Genomic DNA, 16,947 nt, shown 5'->3' with positions numbered 1-16,947 from the left:
ATTCCGTGATCGATCATCCCGGAATTCATTTGACACGATCATGAGCACTGAGCCGCTGAATGATGCGGTGGATTTGCGTGAGAATTGAAGGTAAAAAATGATGTTGGCGGGTTGGGATGTCCGGATGAAAGATTGTCTCAAACAGCCCGGGCTCGATACAATTTTAAAGAGCTGTTTCCCTCGTTTTAAAATTACTAGAATAGCGTTGAATCGATAACTTGAAGTAAACAAGAATGAAAACTACGAAAAAAAAACGATAGGAAGATAAGTAAGCGACAGACGATTGCCGTGGCGAAATTAAGGGAATGAAAAATTGTAACATTTATATTTCCAGTCACCGGAAAAAACCCGTTGACCTTATCCAAGGGATTGGTGAAGTTGAACGGCGGTTTTCGCCGGTACTCGTCGATCTTTCGTGTCAAGTTTTTAAAGTCGACCGCAGGCGGCGATGCGACGATGCTGAAGTAACTCCGGAAGGCTCGTAGTATCCCAAAATTAGTCTCATTCTCCAGCAAGCCTCTGAGATATTTCTCCGGGGATTGTTCATCGTAAGCTTCGAGGTCGACACCGACCACCCAATAATCCCCTGAAACAAGACACAGGAGAACCGTTTGATCCCGGAATTAAATCCGCCATCCATTTTGGAGACGTGCAGAAGCAAACAAACCGCGTCGCCTCTCGGTTCAACGAGAATCGTCGCAAAGCTCGAGCGTGAGAAGCGAAATTTGACGGGGTGGCGTAACTGGGCCCGTTTGATATTCCGGCGGCACGTCACGTCGGGCCTGCGGACCGATGCTTGTAGCTTCTGGTATTCCACGTGTTTCGCCGAGTAAAACAGGCCGACGCGATTCCCGTTTATACCTTGACACAGCTTCGTATTACACCTGCGCAATAACAGGCGTACGAATACTCGCGCGTTATCCCCGGGACAAAAAGCATGCTTTTAAGCTGCTTTCTCAACTCGACAACCGAGCGAGCGCCCACGTGTTCTTTGGCTAAAATTATCACCATCGGCACTAGTTAGTTCCGGCTTGGGTCGGCCGGCAATTTGTATAACGACGACTAAGACAATAATAATAACTACGAAAACACGAGCACGCGTTTGAAAGATCTAGAGAGAAAAATAAGAGCGATAAAACTGGTCTAGCGGTCAGGTGTCGCTCTCGACTTACCGGTGTAAAAATAAATCCCACGGCGACTGGCTAAACGACGGAATAATGTAATACAACGTATGAGCCAGACGACGCGGGAGAGTTAAGGAAAATTTACGAAAACATGTATATGCGTAATATTACGTGCGTAATCGTATTACATTGTCTGGGCGAAAGAAATCGTAAGAGAACGCCGGACGAGGTTCGAGCATCGATGCATCGTATATACGTAGATGTACGCGTAACGATCGTCGTATAAAAAAATGTTGCGACATAAAAATGGAAAAACAGATAGAACGGGAATTGGATTCAAGCTGATTGCGTCTGGTATAGACAATGCGGTAAGATTTCCGGTTATTAGCTCCCCCCTTTATATCTCGACTTGGGATTTTTCTTCCCTCTTTATTTTTCCACCCCGTCTTGTCCCCGGTCCGCGATAAATTGCACTTCAAGTAAGAGAGCAGTCCGCCGCAGACGAAGCATTCATATTCCAACGACCGGGAAATAAGCTTCCACCCCCATTCCTCCCACCCTTATTCGATCGCTTAGGTATACGTATTTGTCTGCGACAGAAAAGAACCGCTTCGATAAACCCGCATACGTGTATCTATTACGCAAGATCGTACATACAAATGCAGATGCGTGTGTATTTTATAACATACACGTATCGCGTACCTGTAACGTATAATAATTAATTAACGCGAACAATAAATGCGTACCTTTTTCCAGCAATTCTCTCTTGTCCAAAGCCATCAGTAATCCAATATGGTCGTAATAATTTCCGAGTATCACGTATACTGTAACAGAGTAGAGATGTAAGGAATTACAAGTCGATTGATCCGCGACTGGACGATTTTACTACGATTCGATCCGTTAGGTCCAAGAGTCGTTGAAAATTACTCTCGGCAACGATGCCCGCGGATCGGTATTTTTGAAAAATATTTTTACAGTCGCTCACGTTCCGCAATGCCGTCGCGATTACGGGAGTGAATTTTATGTAGAGACGCGAGGACCGCGAGGCTAGTTTTGATTTATTTTCATCGGGCAGAGAAGAGAGTAGAGTGCCTTTGGACAATAACTCTTAAAAATATCCCAAGAATAGATATTTAACGAGCAATAAAAACCGACTGACCATAACGCGACCGCAAACAGACCATTAGACGCCCGATTTGCCTACGCAATTCTTCTTCTTTGTTACTATTATAGCTTTATTCTCTCTTCTCTCTCTCTCTCTCAACGTCTGTCTCATATTCGGTGTAACGTTAGAATAACTCGCCGAAATTTTCAAGCATTTTCAAAATGTTCGGGCTATTTATAACACACGTACTCCATACGTGTAAAACGATTTACGCACGTATCTCGCGCAGGTACGTGCGGCACGATTCAACGTGATATTATAGCCACGTGGTGTAGCCTCGCGCGTTGGATTAGGAGAAATACCATGCGGGTTATCAGCTGATATGCAAAGCAGCTAAACGACGTGCGGAACGCGTCGCGACGCCGATTGTGGGTCCTCCTCCTCCTCCTCTTCCAGCGTATACTCGTATACTCGTGGTATACTCGTGGAGTTCTCTCTCCTTCACCCCAATTGTAAATTGACCTAATCGCAATACCTGTCATCGTGCCGATTCAGCGGGAATAACTTGGCCAATTTCCCTCAAATGCAGCCAATTTTTAAAATGGGTCGAATTGATTTCCGGTCAATTTAATGTGCAGGTCATTGCTTCTTATTTTCCTACATTTTCTCTTCCTTTTGCGAAAGATTCTTGACCGCTTCTATTTGTTGCATCGTTACCCGCAAGAACGGCACACGAATCAAATACTTATTTTTATAGCTCGTGATTTTTCAAATAAAATCCAAAATGTTTCAGAGTTTCCGAGAGTTTGTCGTAATATCGACGAAATTTTATATCGCGTGTCTTGTTCGAGCCGGTACATGTAACGTTTCAAATCGCGATATCGTAAATGCTGGAAGGCCGCACAATAATGAAATGTTCCTATTCTGGTTGTAAAAATTGTTATTTTCCGAAGGGAACGTTATTTCGCGACAGCGATTACAGGAGTTACCTAATTGGATGGAAACACAAAATGAAAAGAGAGGGGGAAAAAAAAAAAAATAGAATGGAGTTGTTTGAAACGTGAAAAAAAAAGAAACTCTGACCTCTTTCAGTGACCTTTAACCACATTTCCCCAAAACACCAGATTTCACGCGTAAGCCTGTATTATATATTACGTTATTTGCAGCCACGATGAAAATGGACCACAATTAGGAGCGTGGGCAGTAAAAAAGCGAATTTCTAGTCGAATAAATAGGTTTTAAAATAGAAGTGGGGGATACCGGTTGGTGGAGGAAACAAGTCGGAGTGACGGAGCTCATCAATCTGCAAGTTCGTTCGATTGAATCGTTATTTTCCCATCAGGGTTGTTCGTTGGCGAGATCATGGAAGAGATAAGGCGATAAACGTAAAATGAGAACCGAGCAAAAACGTCCTCGCCTCGGGGCCTCGTTATCCCTCGTCGAAAACTAGCGGCCATAACCAACTTGTCGAACGTAAGCGTAAGCGTACGGGTACGTACGTATATACCTGCTTACGTACACGTATGCATATACGTAACACGTATATACGTATACACGTACAATACACACAGTTATGCATACAGATACGTAGAGAGAGATTCAACCGTGAACTCGTCAAAGTATTTCACGTCAACCGAACCGCAACTTTCCAACTGACTCTTCCACTTTTTTTTTTCTTCTTTCCTTCTTTCTTTTTCTTTTTTTTTTTTACTCTTTCTCTCTTTTTTCCACCGTCTCCATCTCCTTCTGCTCCGCGGTTTTTCCCGTGACATATACGACAGGCTGATTGATGCTCCTCTCCGAAGAGCGTCGCAGCTTGTCAAATTACGGACCTCGGGAGAAGGATGGAGTGTTAGTTTTTTTTTAGTTGTAAAATGAGAAGAGGAAAAAAAAAAGAAGTGAAATTTTCAACGAATAAGTATTTTTACCAGCGAGAAATAGTCGCGCGCAGACGAGATCGTCTAGGTATACGTAAATGCATACCTACACACACACACACACGTGTATTGAATATGTGAACGGGGAAAAGCCTCGCGGAGGTTAAAAAGCAAAGCAGTTTACTCACTCCGTGTCTCGTGGTAGGTGTCCTTAACGTGCTGATGAAAAGGGTTGTCCACGTAGGTGTGGAGGTACGGCTCGCCCCAGCATTTCAACGAGTTCAGAGTTATGCCAGCCGTATCAAAGGACGACAGTATCGTCTCGGCCACAGTAGACATCTTGTTGAACTCGAAGAGGGTGGAGTTCATGTACATGAAAGTCACCTGTTGCACGCGAGAGCGGTAAGCGTGTAATAGAAATCAGTCGTATTATAACCGAGATTTAACCCAATACAGATCGACCCACCCTCCTATTTTCATCCCTTAACACCACTTCGCGTTATATCGGTAAACGGGAGACGGGCACCGGATTCTCGAGGTGTATTTGGAGAGGTCCAAACAAGGATCCGGGGTCCCATTCAACCGGGAATGTTTGCACGATTAGTACCCAACGTGCTTTCACCCCGCGTGCATTGTGTATGGACGAAGGAAAGGAGGAGACGAGGACGAGGACGAGGAGGTGAAGGAGGAGGGGGAGGATCCGGTGTACGTTCACCCTCGCCTTCCGAGGAGCAAACACGGCGTCGTCGTCACCCTCCCTTCGGGAGAATCAACGCCCGGCGTCGGTTTCCCTCGAGTTTTGCACACTTTTTTACGGTCCCGAATGACACGTGACGCGCAACGCACCCCGCGAGCGTAAATCACCGTCATTCAATAGTTTGCGGTTCTGCTTACGAGCGGTCTAATCGTTGCGGGGTTGTGTCGAATTCCACCCACTCGATCAATCTCCCATGGGAATAAAGTGTTTTCGCGACAAAATACTGACGGATATCAGGGATTTATTAGGGTGCCGAAACAGCACCGTCTTGCAAAGGTGAACGTGACAGGTGCGAGGAATGTTTGTTTATTTTCTTGTAGGGGGAAAAATATCCCGCAAGGAAGAAATTGGCCCCGCAGAGACGAAGCGTTATTTGTCATACGCGGATTTTGAGAGGCGATCGACCTTTCGGTTGATCGTGTAGGCGAGGGAATCTTGGAACGAAGGGACGCGGATACAGGAGTGCCCGTATATAATGCGAAAGCGAGAGCAGAAACTGCGGTTGAATTGGGAGGAAATCGTTTCCTTGCAAAAACTGATACTCACTTTGGTCCAGTTGAAGGCGAGCAGGACCGAGACGACCGATTTGGATATCTGGGTGTCCGGTGGTCGGGTTCTTGCGAAAGTTGGAAACTCTGCTTTGTCCGAAGTTTCCCGATGTGTGCAAAACTGCGTAAAAGGAGGAAAAAAAGAGTAATATCGTGTGGAATACAGAGTTCGGAACTTGGTTATCGACTATCCGGGCAGCCGTTCGGCGAGGCGTCGACATCTCATCGTTAGTTCGATATACTGCGATAAAAACTTTTCGACGGACCGGCTCTTACTTATGTTCTTCGCTCCTCGTCTCCTCATCCGCGTGCGTAAATATTCGAAAAATCAACCCACGAGGGATCAAAATCCGCTCCATTTTACGGAAAATCGAAACCCGCGCAACGAGAGATTCCTAATCCTCCTCTTCTCGTCTCTCCGTTACAGAGTATAAAAAGAGGAAAGAACGGAGATTAAATAAATGAGTTGAAGGACAGGAAGAGGTAACGACGGAGCCGGCGAACTAGTTCGGCATTTGCATTTTGCTCGCGGTTTAGTCAGCCGGCTGTGCGAACGCCGAGGAAAAACAGCCGTAAGTGCGAGTGTGAGGCAAGAAACTCGGTTCAAACGTTTCTGTGAAATGGTATTCATGCACGCGGAAACGAGAGCTGGAGACAGGCATGCTTTCGCTGAAAAATATATCACCGCTGTACGAAGAGAATGAAAATTAAGTCACGCGTCCCGCTGTTGTTCAACTGCAAAGCTCGCTGAAATTCAGGAAATACATGTGGCAATATATCCAACTACCGTACAACGCAACGTCGCGGAATAGCTTCGGAATACAGATTGACGCAAAGCTGGTAAAGTGCATGCAGCAATCTCTCGGAGCGGGAATTTAATTAAAGAAGTTTCCTCGCCGGTTCTTTTAAATCGGCAAAAGCTCCGGCAGCTACACAACGCAGGTACCGCGGTATTTACGGGCACGGTTTAATCGGCACCAAAGCTCGGCGATCCTTCGACCCCTCCGAGCTGACCCAAAAATCCATCGTCAGATAAGCTCGCGGTTCGTTCGTGCGCGGTTTCCACGATTTTATCGGCCCGGCCGAGCGGAAGTCGGGAATAATCAGAGCCAAGAGATGCACGGACCTCCTGCCGGCTTCTCCGAAAGATGCCTGCAACTCGAGGCACGAAGCACTTTCTGAATTACTGCCCGGTTTAGAACCCCGGCGACGTCTACTATCTCGAGTATAATTGCGACCTGACGATGTCGTAACTCCGACCCTCGACTCAACTTTGGTAATTCGTTATCAAAGTGTCGCGTGACGACGCTCACCGTATACGCGTACCAGCTCCTTGTGTGTTATGTGACGTAATTGAACGCCGTTTCAGGATGCCGAATGGCATCCGGCGACTTTGACAAATTACGAAAGCACGCGCTTTTGTCTTGCAAATTCTAATCGTAACTCGGAATGCTGAAAACAAATCTATACGACGTGTTATCCTCGATTCGGCTTATCGACAATGTGAAATTTATGAAGACTTATTTATCATCAAAATACCTCGGCATTGTCAGGTTATAACCGAATAGTGAAATTGGTCCCGTCCCACTAGCCAATGAGACAAAAAATACATCCCCTAAAAAAATGTTCGTTACATCGCATCGTCCCGATTTTCATTTCAATTCAGTATAGATCGTACGCAAACATGATGTGTCGAAGTTCTTCAAATTTTCAATATTCTAAAACTAAGAGAACCAGCCAAAATCCAAGCAACTGTATAATCGGTAAATCGAGTACCTCGTTCGTCGATATCATCGCATGCTGCAGAAAATAGCGACTGGTACCTGATTGACTGGGGGTTAATTAGATACCGAGCCGATGCTGGAGGCGAATAAGAGAGGAAGAAAAAACTTACGTAGGAAATCATGGGTAGGTTGAAAGCAGCGGCCATCCGTCCCTCGTGAATGCAAGTTTCCTGGGGTCCGATGTAGGCGCTGATATTTTTGGTCCATAGATCGGCGGTCATGAGAATGCTGGTCTCCTCTTCGCCGTAGGTCTCGGCGACAATGAAATCGAGTTTGTGTCCCCGTTTCGCCAGTTCGCCCGAGTTAACCTTTCGAGTAAAAAGCCCGACGAGGTCCGCAATAAGGCGGGTAACGAAAGCTTTATGAAGTTTATTAGATTTCCCCGAGTTTGGCGGACACTCTCCCCGCCATTTCAACCACTGATTTCTGTCGATTGTGCGGGGAAGAAAAGCCTGCAGTCGAGTTTTTTATCCGTCACGTAGCCAATCACGGTTCCCTTCAGGAACTAGGCTTTCGGGTTATGCGGGCCCCCCGCATACGCACAAACGTTGCAAAATTACCAACTAACTCGCACCCGATTTGTTCCTAACTCGAGTAATTACGCTGCGGGCTCGCCGGCCGGTGTGCTTTTACCGCGAAGTCACACAGGAACGTTTCAATCTACTTCAAATAGATACCGCACGAGATTTAGGCAATTGATTAGTCATGCCGACTAAGCCGCGCACCGCGTCTGCCGGTTATTTCGAACCATCGAATCATTTTTAAACACGATATTCTGTTTCAGACGTACTTAGCTGGGGGGCCTGGCGGGAGAAATGCAAAAAATTTTACCCCCCATTTTTCATCAACGTATTTTTAAAAGATTGGCAAACTAACGGAGAAATATTTATTTTTCACGCGTTTACAGAGCATAGAATTTAACTTTTCAAACTGACTAATCGAATCGTTACGTCGAGTAAGAAACTTAATTTTACCCCGCACCCAAAAGCAAAGTTTCGTTCCGACTGGAAAATATTACCGTCTTTTATCAAGCGGAATTTGACAAAGTATCGAAGCTTGATGTACGACGTACACAGTTTTTTTTTCGTTCACCAAAGTGCCGAGATGACGCGAATAAGACCCTACTCAACTTTTTGCCCACATAACTTCAGACTAATACCAAACAACTGAAGGTATATCCAGTAATTGAAATATGTCTTTTCATCGCAGAGAGTTTCGTCTCTGGGCGATAAAAGAAGTCGAGATATCGAGGGTGGAAAGGTGGTCCAATTAACAGGGAGAGTTTCTTGAGTTTCAATTTCCAGGCTTGTTTAAAAATCCAAATTGGAGAACCGACAGTCCCGCGGAGAAGAGCTTGATTAGCATTTATCTCGACGAGTAATTACGAAGTTCAAAAGCCTTCCTACTTTCCGTTTTCTTTTCACTTCTCCGTTTATTACGGGATTTTTTCGCAACCTTTTTCCCCGAGGAACCGTCGCGTACAGAACTCCCTCGAATCATCAACGCATATTATAATGTGTAATTAAGCTCGTATCGAATCGCAAAACTCGGTTTATGCCCCGCAAGGTCAGAGTTCGGCGATCGAGGGCTGAAAGCGAATAAAAAATCGTCCTCACCTCATCCACCGCCAGGCTTATCGCCCCGGAAATTAGGAGGCCGGGTCTCTGGTACTCCATATCTTCGGGTCTCCGTTTCGATCCGGTGATGTAGCCCAGAGTGAACGTCCTGGCGTCAACACCCCCGAAAAACGTGGCGAGCAGAGCCGTCAGAAGGACACATGTCCGCCTAGCCTCGACTTGTCGCATGCCAAGCGGTGGAATCTTGAAATTGAAAATAGAAAATGACAGATACTCAAAAAAGAGAAATCCTCGTGGACTCGGTCTCTCCCTCAAAAACCCCCACGGTTATCACCCAGAGTCGAAACGTACGAGGGGAAGAGAGGAAATTTATAATTTTCGCTGGTAAGGAGTACCAACGAAGACTGGAAGTCGAGCTCCTGGTTTCGCCTCGTCGGTCGCCGATCGCAGACTGGGAAATACCGGGTCGTCGAGGCAGGATACTTTCGGTTACTCAGTTGCTAGAAGTGCGCCGCTATGCGTTCGTAATGGATAAAACCGGTAAGCCACGTGGGGTCGCAATAAAGACAATCAGGCACCCAGGGCGACTTGTGCGCGCCGCTTTTTCACCCCCGGGAGTCTCGCGCTTTTACCCGATCCCGAGGGAATTAATGGATCTTCTTTTCAAACGTCGATGAATTAAACCGCAAGCATTGCCGCAGCTGTCGGGCCAATTAAACTAATCACGACGATCTCGCGAAGGTCGCTTCAATTTTTCTTCCACCTCAGCTTCTGTAATTTATTTTCTACCGTAAATCTCTCCGTAATCGTAAATGAGCGGTATTTGATCGAACGGTGAACGCGAGACACGTGGCGGAAGCGAATGTAAGTTTGAACGGAAGTTTAACACACGGCATATCAATCTCTGGCACAAATAAAAAAACAGCCATGTTTCGTCGTTGGATTTAATTTTACGATGTAGCGTACGAGTCCTAGGTATGCGTATAACGTGTGTTACCAGATGGCTGATCGATCTACCGGTTCGAAGATCGCTCCGTCGTGCGAGACGGCGATTATTGGATGTTCGTCATCTCAAAATATTTTTACGCGCGCTGTTACACTTATAAAACAAACGAATACGTGCACCGTACGTTTAACAGACTAACTTATGCCGCTCAAGCTGCACATCTTTCTCACGGAGAAGTTTTCCAATTATCTCAAGTGAAAGAAAAGCGTGAAAATAAAACGAGAGGGTAGGGAAAAAGGGAATAAAACGTGGCAATTAAAACGGCGGGTCTGCAGACACCGGATTACGGAATATCTTTCGTTTCGTCCGCGAGTTTTGCTTCAGGCACATGACAAACCGAAGCGAACGTATTGCGGATAATTATGCTAATTAAAACGTAATCGGATGAATCTAATTAGCTCAGGAGATCCCGGACTCGATATACCTACTCGGGTATAATATTAATACAGTCGTACAGACGTCGGTTCGGTAAAACGGCGGATTTTACCCGAAACTGGTTTCATAAATCGGAAGCAGTCTGCGCAGATCTCGGTAAATCACTGCAGGCTTTGGGTGTAATTTGTTCGATGCTGAATTAATTCCCGTGGAAAAGCTGATGAAGTTACAGGCCAAACCGCAAGAATTTTTCCTCTCGCTTTAGGGATTGGTTGACTAAATTTGCAACAATCGCGGACTCGGTCTAGGATCGCAAAAGCTGCCGTTTCATGATCTCTGATATTTCGACCGTTGGCGAACGAGAACGCGACGAAATTCGATTCGCTGGTTGGAGCAGGTAATTAAAAAATGCTTCGAGGTGAGGTGAGTCGGGCCCGTTGAGCCAAGCTAGAAGCTGAGCTAAGCTGCCGATTTAGTTGCCGGTAGAACAGAGCATTGAGAGAGACTTGCGTAACCTGTAGACGCGTCTGTCAATGCCCTCTAAATTGTCGTTGCGCAATCGCGTTACATACGCGAAACGCGTATTCACATTCGTGTGTTCATATTATACCTACTAACATCATACGTGAGAGCGCGATCTTTTCAGAGGTCTCTACGGTTAATTTATCCGTTCACCGTAGGTGAATATAAGCGATTCCGATGACGCGGTTCGCCAATGTTCAATTTTCTCTACCGTTTGTTTTTGTTTGCCTTAGCAAATGTTCCAATCTTTACCCGAGTGTGTCCTCTTCCCTGCTCTCCCGGTATTAATAACACTCTCGGTGACTATTTTAATAACACACATCAAACCTGACCGCGAACCGCTTCTCCGACAGCTCTGGCCGTATTTATTTTAAATATATGGACCGAGACTCTGTTGCGTAATTCAGACAAACCTGCAAGCTTAACGTAACCCTACATCAAGGTTACGCGCTTCTCAAATCATCTCTTGGCACCCTTCTGCCTACTCTACGTGGAGTAGGTGATTCCTCTCGCACACGTGTCTCAACGCCCGGCTTACAAGACTTTTTATTATACTTGTCAACCGATCACCCGCAGGCTGATCATATTGTGGGAGAACTTTCAACGCTTACATTTCCTGTCCGAACAATGATATACGTCTTTATTACCATTCAACACAGCTCAAACTGGTGGATAAGCATATACGAACGACTTTTTTGTGATGTTGGAGAATGATTCGTATAAGATACAGCACGACGTTATTTCTACGGTTTAATCTCGGAGGATTGATTACAGAGCGATTACGAATGTTAACGAATTACAATATTAATGTACGGACTGCTATATTCTCTCTCTATCTCTCTCTGTGCTTTTGCTAAATTTATTACACCCGGAGTTTAAAATTACGACGTATCAGGTTCTGTGAATGTGGGATTGAACTAATTTCAATGAAATTTTCGCGATTCCTTGGCGACAGGAATGATCGTTGTTAATTTCTAGACGATCGGGTGCTTGGCAGTGATTCAAATTTTTAGATATTCGAGGATATCAGAGTTTGACAAATCTGAATTTTTCAACATTTTAACAGCCCGAATCGATTCACGTTATCGAAAACACATGGAGAATTAGAAAACTAGACTAAAAATCCTTATGCTTGTGTTATGCAGCGATGAGCCTCAATTCTGTTTTAGATGCTGATTGAAACTGACGGCCTGTCAAATATGCCGAGTGCAAACAAGCGACGGGTTTATATTCGTTTCTCCCGTTAATACATTAGGCCTTTGCTCTCTTGAGATGACGCAACACATTTTCTGCCTTCGACAATTTTCGGAATTTTTGAACGAAGCGCTAAATTGAAATTCTTGTTGTTTCAATTTTCCCTCTCTTTTTCAGTTCGTCAACCGAAAGGCACGTCTGGAACATTAATAACGTTTATATATATACATATATATTACTTTCATAAAATCCACCTTACGCCGAGGATATATTATATTTAATATTAAATTTTGATAACATCCTCAAGGACCAGAAAACATACACAACACCTACGAGAAAAAATATTAAGCTCTAAATCCTGGAAGGGGAAGCAGCGATGCGGTAATAAATGTCCTCAAGCTGCACGAGGAAGAGCTTAGACCTTAAAGCTTCTATATCTATTTTAGAGCCTCGAATATTGGTGGTATATTATTTTCGCACCTCGGAGCCGATAAAACTAAATTCCCGGCAGTTTTCGAACGGTCAATTTTATCTTGCGCTACATCTTCGTCGCGTATAATGATAACGATACAGGCCCGTTACGAGCGCGTGTGATTCGCGAATTATCGTTTTACGAGTCGATCCGTTATGCCGCAAGCTCAGCACCTCATCGTCTCCCTTTTCGGTCCAGTTACAGCATATACGAGGCTATCAAAAGCCGCTGGCGATTCTATGTCACGTCGGATTTACTCACGACCGCATAAATCGAACCACTTGAAACCTCGCGGAGCAGACTCGAGCTGTACGGAAAAACGTACGACTTATCCCTCCAGTGGAGAAATTCTATTCCCAATTCTTCTGCGAACCCACCCCCCGATGACGTCACCGTCCTGTCGATGTCACTACGCGGATTCCGCAAGGTCAAAGCTCCCGGAGTTACTGGGCGAGGGTCGGAGTTCGGACAGTGACCAAAACTCTTCTTTACTATCACGTCGAATTTCATTGCGGAAATTTTTATTAACTCCGATTAGTGCCTAAAAATTCGCACGAGGAATTCGAACGATTTATTCTAAAGAATTTCGAGACTTGGAACCATCGGAAATTTGGACTGTTTAGAATTTTTAGCATTCCGCAGATCGATGGAGTTCACTGTGAAATATGAATCCTTGGAGCTTCCTCGTCACTTGGAATCGCTGAGTTGATCATCCGCAGGTTCGGAATTCTGGAACGATATAAAATACGGACTGACCAAGGGTTCGTAATTCTTCGCCTAGTTTCTCGTGATAATAATTTCTCGGGTTTTAACTCGGGCCGCGTTCCTTCTTCCGGGACGCAATCTTCGGCTAAAAATCTGCGGTAGAAGAAAATTTGCATGTTTTCAGATGCACGAGAGCGATACGAGAACTCAGCAATGAGGCGACGTTTGTTATCGCGGGAAATACGCGTTGCACGGGGAGAGATCGACGATAATGGGAACTCGGGAGCTCGGCTGAATTTTCGCTAAGCGTTTAACGCCGTCGTCTCGGGACTCGATCGTGCATCAGTCAACGAGCAAGTCTAGTGAAAAATTAAATTTCGGATTTTCCAGGCGATTCCCGCCTATCCGCGTCTGCCACCCGCTCCGGGATTTTCCCGTGATTCCTGCCGAACTGGGGCCAAATCGGCTGCAGAAAATTCGCAAGCACATTTGACACACGTGCAAAGCCCATTTTGGATAACGTTACAGCGCTCTCGCCAACTCATATCCGATATTCCCACCGGTTCTCATATAATTTGCGAAAGATGTGCAAAAGCGTATGAAAATCTAGGGGGAGGGATGCAAGTTTCGGAAGGGATTCAGATTTCCTTTGGTTTCCTAAGCGATCGGGGTAAGAAAACTTCGACAAGGTGAAAAACATTCAGATTCGTTTAGGGTGATACATATTTGTCTGCAATTTGGACCCTCGCTAAGGAATCATAAGAATTGTTCGAAGATGTCGGTTCACTGGAAATGGAATATTTTCATTACCGATATATTACGAGGTACGATCTTTCAAAAAATACAAATCTATGAAGTACTGGCATTACAAACAAAGCCTGAAAAAGCTTCATAGAATGGTTGAAAAAATGAGGTTATTAATAATTTAGAATCTTCTCCATTTGGTGATCGTTAATAATATCGTTGAAATGTTGTAAAATCGAATATTTAACAACGCCAAAATGATAAAAAAAAAGCGTTTTGGTGAATTTGGAAACAGCAGTTGTCGGAATAAAATTGGTCGTAGTGTAATGAAATGAAACGAATCTACCAGATTTTTAACCATTTTAAAGTGATTTCAAACCAAGTGTCAATTTCTCAACTTTTGGTCATTAATTCCGGTACTTTGCACATTTTACGCTTAAGAAATCTTTGTAACTTGTATCCGAATTGAATAATTCATTGAATACTCAGTGTACGATTGTCTCGTAATAGAATTATTGATTATCATCGACGTTTTACCAACCAATCTTCTCAAAGTACGTAGATAAGTAATATCCAGAAACAGAGGGTAGTCCGATTACCGTCATCTAGCAAAGTGACTTCAATTTTCACGTAGTAATCTAAATCTATGATATAAATACAGATAAGAGTTGTTAAAAGTTTCATGCAACGGATACGCCATTGCAGAAAATATAAAAAATTTTCGAAACCAACTACTTTTCTGAAGAGTTAAAAGAACCGCAACAACTAAAAGTAGATCAAACTTTGTTCCTCGTATCTGCACGATAATTGATAACAACTGAAGTAGATTTCACAGGCCCTGATATTTTACTTGTATCACTGATTTTTGTTGATACGCACTGATTTCTTACCAGCAACTGAGTTCTTTGTTAAATGATAACCGCCTGACCGAGTTCGTATTTTCGGTACTGGTCAAGACGATCCCAAACCAAGCAGTCCAATTGTTCGATCTGGTTCGATACCAGAAATGCGGAATTCCGGGATTTCCAGTTCTGAAATTGGATTGGATTCCCCGACTCCCAGATGCAGAAGTGATTTGCTGCCGGTATCTTCACACTCGTCCGAATCCAAATACGCGACTCGCATACCTCGCTTCAATCGCCCGGGGCTGTCATCGCGAACTCGGAGTGAAAGAAGGAGCCACTCGCTTATAACGATGCTCCAAGTCTTCTAACTTACAAGCTATTACCACACCCGCTCACCTAACAGCGTTTAAACTACGTCGGATGTGCATCTCGGTGGCGAAGCGAGCGTCAAAGAGCGTCAAATGCACACATGTACCATAACACGTATTATATGCCGGTCAAACTCATCGCCGGTAGAACTTTGGCTGTCACCGCGCTAATGCCGAAGGCGTTAATCGTTTGCAAACTGCGAAAAGAAAACGTTCCGCCAATTTTTAAGCGGCATCGCTGCTCATTCAGCGCGAAATTTAAAAGCGAGAAACACTCGGGCATGCACATATTTGCATTGAGCTAATAAAATCGTGGCTCTCGTTTCCTCCTCCGTCTTTTTGCACCGTGGTTGAGTAAAAATCGCGCGAATTTTACGAAAAAATTTATTCTTTTGCCAGAGACGAGAGGAATATTCTCGGCAGATTACGTCAAGGTTCTACGTTAATTCGGAATTGGAGAATTTCTCCACATTCAACTGTACTTAAATTAAATAGCCGCAGCTATGTTCGTGCCGTTCAAGATTCACAAAACGAGGCTTATACCCCGGCTATTTACGGACTTTCGTTTTCACGCCATAAGCGTAATCGGTTCCGCGTAGACGCGTACCTTCTGCAAGCTTACCGCGTTCACGCGTGCAATCGCCTTTCCGTCTGCATAGACAACGCGCATTGACGGAATTTATGCAAGCACTCGTCAACCTTGTTCTTATTCGCGTAATTGGGGTACGTCGTTTGCGATAATTCTTCGTCGTCGTCACTATTGTTAGATACCTTCAACGTTGCTTTCTAATCCTTAGGTACAGTTACGGAAGTTCGAGTTGGTTTCACCGAGGATCAAAATTAGGAAAATTACATGGCTGATTGAAAAAAGTTATTCTAATTTAATTCTTTTTTCTTACCTTGATAACGTGATAGTTTCCTCACGTGTAATAATAACGACGAATCTTTCCGCTTTCCGCTTCGATTGTGTGACTGTGGAACTCAATGGACGAAATTGAAGCGCAACCTTGTCGATATCACTCAAACAGAAAGTCCTTTCTGTCTTACCGATACAGATTTAATATCATAGTTTATACGTATTCGAGATAATACAGAATCAGAGCCCAAGTTTGACCGTGAATGAAACCGCACTTCTTATCCATTTCTCACCTTATCTTTGAGACAGAACTGCGTATAATAAAACCACTTCCCAGAGTTCGGCGAGTGATTTAAAATTCAGCCAAACACGCTTGTCTAATTGCTAGGCAATCGTCAGGTCAAAACTGAAGGTAAACACAGAAAAGATAGCCACTATTAGGCTCGTGCTAAACGCCGACAGCACGGAACCGCGCAAATGTCTAAGCACAAATATGTACAAAGGTGAAAGAGGAAATGAAAGAAACGTCGATAAAAAGTTCTCTACAGCGAAAGTCTAGAAAGAATTGCGACGGAACGAGTTCTCGTCCGACTTCGCTAACGAATATGTTTTTTCGCGCTCGATTGGTTAAACATTGCGTATAATTATAAAAACGTTGTAAAAACGGGCCGCCCGTGATTCGCGTTTGCCGAGCTTTCGCGACTCTCTGCAGCGTCCGCGCGCGAAAAGCTCGCGAAGACGAAGAGGCGTCGCGACGCGTGTCCCGGGCCGCGGGTGTCGGAGCGGCGCGAATTTTGCGACAGTAGTAGACGGCGTGCACTGCCAGACTGCCGTACGCTGTGTTGACACGAGGAACGTGGGGCGGCTTCTGGCGCATGCCGTCCGAGTCAGCGTCCGCACGGTTTCTGACTGACTGGTTAACTTTTGCGATGAATATCCGCGCCCGCACCGACACACGGACGTACATTCGGGGATGTGTAAAAGGCCGGACTCGTGCCTCGCGTCTCTCGATCTCGCGATCGGCACACATCTCTGATATTACACCTAGGCAGAGACCGCGATCTAGATCGTAGATATGACGAACGAAC

General features: G+C 44.8%; 1 protein-coding gene across 2 annotated transcripts in view; it reads right to left on the bottom strand.

Annotated features, from left to right (window-relative positions):
- The window catches only part of LOC107220393 (guanylate cyclase 32E), a 30,394-nt gene extending 13,650 nt beyond the window's left edge, over window positions 1-16,744 (bottom strand). The window contains exons 1-7 of one of the 2 annotated variants that reach the window (XM_015658964.2): window positions 15,903-16,744; window positions 8,812-9,015; window positions 7,306-7,503; window positions 5,410-5,532; window positions 4,295-4,490; window positions 1,871-1,948; window positions 339-586 (exon numbers count right to left, since the gene is read on the bottom strand). In XM_015658964.2, coding sequence (XP_015514450.2) covers window positions 339-586; window positions 1,871-1,948; window positions 4,295-4,490; window positions 5,410-5,532; window positions 7,306-7,503; window positions 8,812-9,000 — 1,032 coding nt within the window. In that variant the 5' untranslated portion in view covers window positions 9,001-9,015; window positions 15,903-16,744. Of the gene's footprint in view, window positions 1-338; window positions 587-1,870; window positions 1,949-4,294; window positions 4,491-5,409; window positions 5,533-7,305; window positions 7,504-8,811; window positions 9,016-9,123; window positions 10,108-15,902 lie in introns of those variants that run through there. The other variant, XM_046730131.1, reaches the window with a different exon arrangement.
- Between the last annotated feature and the right edge of the window lie 203 nt (window positions 16,745-16,947).

The sequence above is a fragment of the Neodiprion lecontei genome, chromosome 2 (genome assembly GCF_021901455.1).
Source record: "Neodiprion lecontei isolate iyNeoLeco1 chromosome 2, iyNeoLeco1.1, whole genome shotgun sequence".
NCBI lineage: Eukaryota > Metazoa > Arthropoda > Insecta > Hymenoptera > Diprionidae > Neodiprion > Neodiprion lecontei.
The sequence above is the reverse complement of the archived record's forward strand: the minus strand, read 5'-3'. Positions and strand labels throughout refer to the sequence as shown.